This window comes from Sprattus sprattus, assembly GCF_963457725.1.
Source record: "Sprattus sprattus genome assembly, chromosome: 1".
NCBI lineage: Eukaryota > Metazoa > Chordata > Actinopteri > Clupeiformes > Clupeidae > Sprattus > Sprattus sprattus.
The window spans coordinates 41679056-41687789 of NC_137920.1; the positions used below are offsets into that span (position 1 = coordinate 41679056).

General features: G+C 43.1%; 1 protein-coding gene across 1 annotated transcript in view; it reads left to right on the forward strand.

The window, feature by feature from the left end:
• Positions 1 to 1354: 1354 nt before the first annotated feature.
• peli1a (pellino E3 ubiquitin protein ligase 1a) overlaps positions 1355 to 8734 on the forward strand; it is a gene marked incomplete at both ends in the record, with an annotated part of 11682 nt that continues 4302 nt past the window's right edge. Inside the window, 4 exons of the mRNA XM_080847104.1 lie at positions 1355 to 1437; positions 2702 to 2831; positions 7804 to 7905; positions 8067 to 8276. Of these exons, the coding sequence (XP_080703230.1) occupies positions 1355 to 1437; positions 2702 to 2831; positions 7804 to 7905; positions 8067 to 8276 (525 nt within the window). The remainder of the gene's footprint in view (positions 1438 to 2701; positions 2832 to 7803; positions 7906 to 8066; positions 8277 to 8734) is intronic.

Consider the following 8734-nt stretch of genomic DNA (forward strand, 5'->3'; position numbering starts at 1 on the left):
TTAATTACCGTCTTAAAGCTGATGATGTCAGTTGGCCTGACTCTTCTCCTTTTGTGCATTCTGTTCTTGAACAGTGTGTTCTTCTCTGGTACTGTATGCTGCAGAGTCAATGTTTGCGTTAGAGCAAGAAGGATGTTTAGGATATGTTGATGGAACCCCTCTTGTCATTGGATTGATTCCTGGCGTTTTTCGAATTTCTTAAAACAGATCCTAGGCTGTTTTTCAGCTTCTTGGTGGGAATCATTTTAAGATTTCGCTGGCAAAAGGAAGTTTGATTTGTCAAAACGAAACAGGCCAGTCAAGTTTTTTAAGAGAGAGCTTGCTCTAAAAGTGGGCCATTAATATCAGAAGTCAGCTCATTAGTAATGCCAAGCCATGTACCAAATGTGGAGCCATTTTCCCGACTCGTCCTAGGCCATACATCCATTTTGCACAAACGTTGGTGTATAGCACATCCAGACCTTGATGACAATGTATTAAAGGAAGTGTGATTCATCCAACCGTTTCAAAGTTATAGACCAATAAAACTTTTGCCCATGGCCATAATGATTCTTTGGCAGCATTCCAAATGTCTTTGGGGGAGCTGTCACTCACAGATGCATTGGGTTTATTAAGAACGGCTCAATCTACAAAGTTTATATGTGATGTGATTTTACCTGGTAATATTTTTTAGAAAATCCAGTTGTCCTGTTTCACATGTTGAACTTGTAGAATCATTCAAATGTTGCCATTTGATGCACCTCTTTTGGGACACTGATCATTGATCCTTGCAGCTATATTTTAATGTATTGTATTAATTTTATTTATTTATAGTTTTTGTTGCTTATGTTCAAATTTAATTTAAGCTGATTGACAAGAAACAGGGAGGGCAAAAAAGTGTTTCAATGAACAGATGAAATGTTCAGCAGTATGTGTTCTTGTGTTCATGCTGGAGTAGGTTTTAGCAGTGGGTCTCAAAAGTAACCTCAGATCTGCCCCTTGTGTTGACACTGTCACTACCAAACCCACTGGTCAGACTCACTCAACTAGCAGGTCTCCTTCAAAACACCCTCACCCAACAGCAATCAGTTTGATCAAGCAATGTCAGATTTGTGTGTGAAATAGAGCGAGTGACCCAAACTGGTCTGTTCTTGGGGGTTTTCGAGTGTGTGGTATGTGTGCACATGCATTTATACACTAAAGCATCTATAATTCATTCCCTCCTTTTGTTTATTTATTAGGTTGGTGGGCTGAAAACAACATCAAAGTGAAGCAATCAATGTTTTAAAGAAGAATACAACAGTGAAGGGGAGGAGAAGCATAAGCACCAAGAGGAAGGAAGGGGTCTCTTCTGGAGGAGCTGATAGCCTCACCAATGTTCTCTGTGGACCAGGACATCTCAAGCTGCCCCATGCCCAGCAAGCCTCCCATCAAGTATGGGGAGCTCATTATTTTAGGGTAAGAGATTAGAGCATCCCCAACCAGTTTTGTACTGTTTTGAGTCCAATGATCTACAAAAAGACCAAATAAGTCCCTTCCTCTTCCTTTATCTACCTCTCATTATCTTTCCTCTAAAGTTATCACCTCTAACTAGTACTAAACTCACACTTACTGTAGTAACATTCCTTCACTTTTTTATTTCTTATGTAAAGTTGTTTTTATTGTTACACTAGGTCTCTATTGCTTGTAGATGATTGCTCTCTCCTTTGCACGTCGCTTTGGATAAAAGCATCTGCTAAATGACTAAATGTAAATGTAATCATAAATGTATTTGTCCTAAATGAATGCTTATTGCTACAAAATTGGCTGAATAAATGCTGACTTGATGTGACTATTCTTGAACAAGCCAGAGTTGTTACCAACTGCTAAATGAGAGCAAATTCAGTACATTGTGAAACAGGTAGGAACTGTCCTAGATTGAATCTGTGTTGTTTCTGGTGTCTTTTAGGAATTCCTAACAACATTTAATATTAGTTCAGAAAGATGATAGTCTTACTGCAAATGATCTTCTTCCTGCTGGGCAAACTGTCTTAATCCTGGTGGAGTGTCAACCTCAGAACAACAGCGCTTAAGAAAATTAGCATGATATAGTTGTGTGGTTCTACTCTTGGTTGGAGAACATTTTATACCAAGATATTTTTGGTAGACAGATTTCACAATTAATATAATGATTTACATTAATCACACTAACCCGTAATGTGTTTGGTTTAGACACACCCAATACCCTGACACTGATTTATTTATTCTGATCAATGCAGTCTAGCAGGTATAAGGATACAGTTATTTATAAAACTACCCAGAGTACCTTTCACTTCTCCTCATGCTGTGACCTTGTCGTGGTGGAGAGGCTTGTGTGCCTCTAAGACCCTGAAAGCTATGCCGGAGGGGACTCAGGTCCCTGGTAGGTCTAACCATACCGGATTGGTTTCAGGCGAGTGGCCAGACTAACAACAGCATAAAGATTCTCATTGGAAGTGTTAACTGCACCAATTAAAAAACTTTCACCTGTCAAAAACGGGAAAGGTCAGTGTTGTCACAACACTGCTACTGTTGCCATAACATTGTTAGATGCTTGTCATGAAGTTGTCATCAACCATAAAACAGGTAGGCATATATGGCTGAGGTACAGCAAGGGGTGTTAACAATGATTTGTTACTTTACAGCCACAGTCAAGGACATTTACCTTGCAACTATTCCTTTGACATGATGCTACATTTCACAGGTACAATGGCTCCCTTCCAAACGGTGACCGAGGTCGAAGAAAGAGTCGTTTCTCTCTCTTTAAGAGACCCAGGGCTAATGGCGTGAAGCCCAGCACAATTCATGCTGTCTGTTCCCCCCAGGCTGCCAAGGTAAGGCCCCAGCAGTTGAACAAGGACTTTCTCTCCCACCAATAGAGATAGACCAGACCGTCTATGAGCCCCAACAGAACATTCAATTGCAAAGTATTATGTATCAAGCTACTCTCCAAGATATACTCAAATGACGGAAAGTAGGGCAGAAACTAAGAAGTGTGTGTGTGTGTGTGTGTGTGTATAAGACAAGACAAAACAAAAGAAATGTAACTCTGGTCTGGCACCTGAAGGACCCCCAGAGAGATGAGGCTGTCCTTCTTTCCCACCGAAGGATGGCCCTCTCCTGCATCCCCCCTGAGTCTTGCCACGGACGGAGAGCCTGCACTGTTTTATTCCTTTCGGTTTTGTTTGGTTTTGTTTGTTTCGTCTTTTTTTGGTATTTCATCTTTTCCATAACATTCTGGCTGGTGTAGCCACATCCCCGTCTGGTTTGTGAAAATGCAGCGGTGTGTAAGTCACTCCTCCCAGTATGGCTACTTAGCTGGCTTAAAGCTGGCCAAGCTTAGATTAGCCGTCTTAAAAAAAAAGAGAAAAATCTAACACAAAAACCCACTTGCATTGGAACAAAGATAACCCACCTGTCTCAAGGCTGATCAGGCCAGGGTACACCAACACTATACGTATTTGTCCAAACAAACTAACAGTTCATGTTGCAGCAATTGTAGTGATACCTCACAGTGTAAGGCTGGAGCCTAAACGCACAACTCAACGCCACAACTTCACAACAAATCTAGAAACAAACAGGGCAGCTTGGAAAAACAAGAACACAAACATTGACAAAGAACTGAGGAAAGGCAGGGTTTAAGTAAATCATGACACAGGTGGGAAGGGAACATCGGGACAAACCAAGTAGTAACAAAAGTGTTGCAAACAAAGATAAAAAGACAACGAAAGCTCATGGAACACATGAAGTAAGCAAAGAAGCACCTGGGCCCTGTTCGGTGTACAACTGAAGCTAAGATAATTAATTTAGCTCGCGACATGAGATAATATAGCTCTCTAAATGAGAACAGGCCAAGCCGGTCTGGCGGCGTGCGCTAAAATACTTAGGGCCTGATTTACTAACATGCGACCGCTGCTTAATCTGCGCTCGCACATTAACGCACGGTGTTTTTGCGCGTTTTTCTTGGCATTTATCAAACCAGATCGCGCTGGGCAATCTGTGTTTACGCCTCCCTATATAGGGCCTGATTTACTAACACTGTGACCGCTGCTTAAACTGCTGTCGCACATTAACGCACGGTGTTTTTGCGCATTTTCCGTGGTATTTATTTAGGAAGAGAAAATGAAGGTTCAGCGAGGTGGAGATATATACTGTATATTGGTTCACGTTCGCTCAATCACTGAACCTGATTCAATGTGTGCGCTGCTATATTGTTGTTCTGCCCGCCATCACCTACAGCGAGATGTTTAAAAGAACACGATTATAAAGAATATGCTATTGGTGGCATTAATGCATAAACTGTCTATTATAACAATATAGATGTGTACATGGCGAGATTAATAATTTCAACAAGGGACATGGGTTCACTACAATATATATGGACGTGGGTGCAATCAATGGTTCCGATTACGTTCGGAAAGTTTGCGATTTCAAAAAAAGTCCTGTTTGATGTCTCTAATTTCAGCTATAGCAGTGGGGAAATGTATTGACCAGTGCGCCATATAGCAATGCGTCGAGCACCTGGGTGAATATTTGGTTGAGTGAAGGCTGAGATATACCAACTGCAGATGCTATAACTGGTTGAAATTATCCGGAGGCCAATATTTGCAAATTAGTTTTAACAACTGATGGAATGGAATGTGATCGCTGGGTGGAGGGTTCGATGTGTCTCTGATCTGGTCCAGTAATTGAAGTATTGCGTGGCTGGTTAACCTGTACCGTCTAATGATTTGTGGTTCGCTTAACTGAAAATGTGTTATACGAGTTGAAAAATGTATTTCTGTGCTCTGAATCTGTCTTCTTTCTTCGCCCTGCTCTAATATACGCTGCCATATCAACGTTTTCAGGCTCAATGGAAATGCGCTTCCTGGTTAAGACGTGCTTTTATGAGGCGGAGAATTAGCCCGCAAATCAGGGACATGCGCTCGCCAGGCAGTTTAGTAAATACCACGCAATACATCATTAGGCGCACTCCTCCCATTAAATAGCGCTTTACGCCCACGTTACTACCCACGTTTCGTGCCATCCCATCTGTTGGCAGGTACGTCACCCCCAAAGCGTTAATATGCGACTCTACTCAAATGCGCCCCCTTAGTAAATACCGTTTAATGTTTACGACCGCTATTTTACGCCAGAAATGGGCGCAATCCTGTTAGTAAATCAGGCCCTTAATCGTCTAGTTAAGTTGCCTCGTCAGCTAAATTGCGCGTGCACGTCCTGCTTCAAAAGGCAGGAAAGGTCGATCACCAAAACTATGATATTTTTTAGCGGTACATACAGTATGTCTAAACTCAAAGAAAAAGACTAATTTTTTTCTCCTCTAAGGCAGGATATGACCATAAACGCGTTATGAAGAATTCAAGACCATAATCATGTCAAAATTCAACACTGCCGTGGCTGCGACAGCAATTTAAGAAACTGTCTATAGGCTGTCTAATACGTGATATCTTTTCTGGCGTTGCATATGTGACTTTGGTGCAGCGATTAGAGCGATTAGCTAGAGAATGGATTGTATGCAACAGATTGCTGGTTCGACCCCCTTCGCCTCCGTAGTAATTGTAGTTTAACATCTCCTTGTAAATCGCTTTGAATAAAACCGTCAGCGAAATGACTAAATGTAAATGCATTAATAAGAAATTCAATAAATTGAAGCAATGAAAATATATTGTGTGTATTTCTCTCTTCTTATCATGCATCCACCTTTTCTACAAAAATGATATGCTGTGAAGTAGACTGAGGTAGACTTTATTCATTACTGCACAAAAACTAGACACGTTTGCAAAACTATACGTTTGCAATGATGTAAGTTGCATTTGTTGATGACGTATGGTTATTAACATCGTGATTGTAGAAGGGACATAAAATCTCTTAAACAACTTTTGCCAATATCTCCGTAAGGGAGATGGGTTACTGTCAACATAACACTGTCATATAATTATAAGTGCTTTGTTCTCCGCATCGCCGACATTACAAAAACGTAGGCTACCACTCACAAAAAAGGGAAAATGGATCTTGGCGGATCGCAAAGAACTCTCTCCCTATGCTAATCAAACCATCTAATATGACTCATTTTAGTCCTTGCAATGGGATTCCTCCTTTTGCCAGGGGTGTGGCAAGTTTAGCCAGCTAAACTTAGTATAGCCTGCCCTGGAGTAGGTTAGTGCTAAGTGATATGTTACTATGGCAATTTATCAGAAGTTACTTCACCGAACCCGTTAAAGGGGCGTTCTCTTTTTTTAGCCTGGAATCTAGCTCGCTAAACCGCTTAGTGAGCGTCGCCGAACAGTACCCTGGCCAACCAAGAATGTAAACACAAACAGAAACACAAGACAGGGCAAAACAAAACGAACACATGAACCAAGATGGGTTCATGGAATAGATTGCAGACGTTCCCTTTTAAGGGGTAGGTGGGGTGCTCAGGAGGACAAAGCGGAAGACCTAGATGCCGAACTCATGGACCTGGCACTCGGGAGGACGACCAGTAGCCAGGACAGACAAACAGCATCAAACAGGAGGCCTGACAGACAGACGGGACTGCTGCAGGGACTAAACATGGAAACGGAATCGGGAGCCATGGAAATGGGTTCTGAAATCAACATGGGAGCTGGAGCCAATACGAAAACGAACTCACACTCATACACCCACTGGGAGAAGTGAAGTCCCTCCCCCTTCTCACTGTGGCCCAAGAGGGGAGAAGGGCTGGACTCCCCCACAAGAATGGTTGGGTCCAGGTTCCCCCCACATCGGTGGATAGGTCCAATTGGGACTGATTTTATATTTTATATTTTTATATTTAGGCCATGGGCTGCCTTTTTAAAAGGGTGCCTCGTTGTTGAGGGGGGAGAGAGATCTGGACAGGCTGGAGAGCCAGAGACTGGCACCTAGACCAAGCTGTAAAGCTAGTTGCATAGCTACAGGTGTCTGCCTAGTCTTCTGGTGGTTTGTTCTTTTAGTTTATATCTATTGGGGTTTGAATTATCCTGGTTTTGTATATGTTTTGGGGTTTGAATTATCCTGGTTTTGTAAATATGTTTTGGGGTTTCTAATTACTCTGGTTTTGTATATACTATGTTTTGAGGTTTCTAACAACCCTGTGTAAATAAAAAGCAATTTTTTAAGGAATCCATCCGAGAGAGAGAGTGTGTGTGTGTGTGTGTATGTGAGTGTGAGTGTGTGTGTGTGAGTATGAGACAGAGAGTGTGTGTGTATGTGAGGTGTGCGAGTGTGCACATGTGTGTGCGTTTCTTTTTTTTCTGCCATCATATGTTCCATATGTGCACGGTCGTGTACACCTTCCTCTCCACAACCAAATCAGTCAATAAACATCGACATGAGATATGTAGTCCGATGTAAATGATTATGCTATGCTAGATAGATGTCCATGGAAAGGGAAGTGGGTTCTTCAGTGTGTTAGCTGGCAATTCAGGTGTTTGTTGTTGAGCCAGTCTGAGAATAGTTGTGTTTCCGACGGCAAATGCAGTCGCTGAATTGCTTTTTTCCACTGAAGCAGGATGGATGAAACTCATTGCGTCTTTTGTTCTCGTCTCTAATTCTCATAGTTGCTCTTGTTGCAAGTGAAATGAACTTGGTTACTGTCTGTAAGCGGGGTGTACCTGGCTTACAAGGGATCTTCAGCAGGCTCTCCCTTTGCTACAGTAGGAGGAGAGTTTGGTGCAGGTGTCAGGACTTCATTAAAGAAGCTATCCAGAGAGAATGCGGTGTGCTGTACAGACAGACAGCCCTAGGCAGCTTTTGTGCGCCCCTCTGTCCACTGTTACTAATGCGGGCTGACGTCTATCTCCCTAGGCCATCAGCAATAAGGACCAGCACAGCATCTCCTACACTCTGTCACGCGCTCAGACCGTGGTTGTGGAGTACACTCATGACAGCACCACGGACATGTTCCAGGTATCCAACACTGAACTAATCTAAAATATAGTTTTACATGTAAAAGTGTTTTGTCTGCTCTTGGCTATTTACATAGCACAAAAAGCTCTGGTCATTTCCTGATGACTCACTGAGTGTGATTTAGGATAATGTCACTAACACACCTCATCCTCGTGACACAGATTGGCCGCTCGACCGAGAGCCCCATTGACTTCGTGGTGACGGACACCGTGCCGGGGAGACTCAGCCCTGGCTACAGTGACAGTGCCACACTGTCGTCCCAGAGCACCATATCACGCTTCGCGTGCCGGATCATGTGCCAACGCCACCCGCCGTACACCGCTCGCATCTACGCCGCCGGCTTCGACTCGTCCAAGAACATCTTCCTCGGGGTATGTATGATAGGGTGACCATATTTGAGTTTGTGAAAAAGAGGACACTTGGTCGCTGGGGAGGGGGCGTGGTAGTGTATAGCATACAGATGACCACCCCCCCTCCCAACGCAACAAAGTTTTGACATATTTTTTTACATGCAGATGACCCCGCCCCTTCCCCCACGGCGAAATTTTCACATCTTTTACACATGCAGATGTCATGTGCTGTTGTAAACAATGCAACTAGTGGAAGCGGCAAGGTGCTCAGTGTTGCGAGATTGGAAATGGCGTATGTAAGAGAGAGAGAGAGAGAGTGTGTGTGAGTATGAGAGAGAGACAGAGAGTGTGTGTGTATGTGAGTGTGTGTGAGTGTGCACATGTCGGCTGCGTGCCAGGAAGAACATGTGTGTGCGTTTCTTTTTTCTCCCATCATATGTTCCATATGTGCACTGTCATACACCTTCCTCTCCACAACC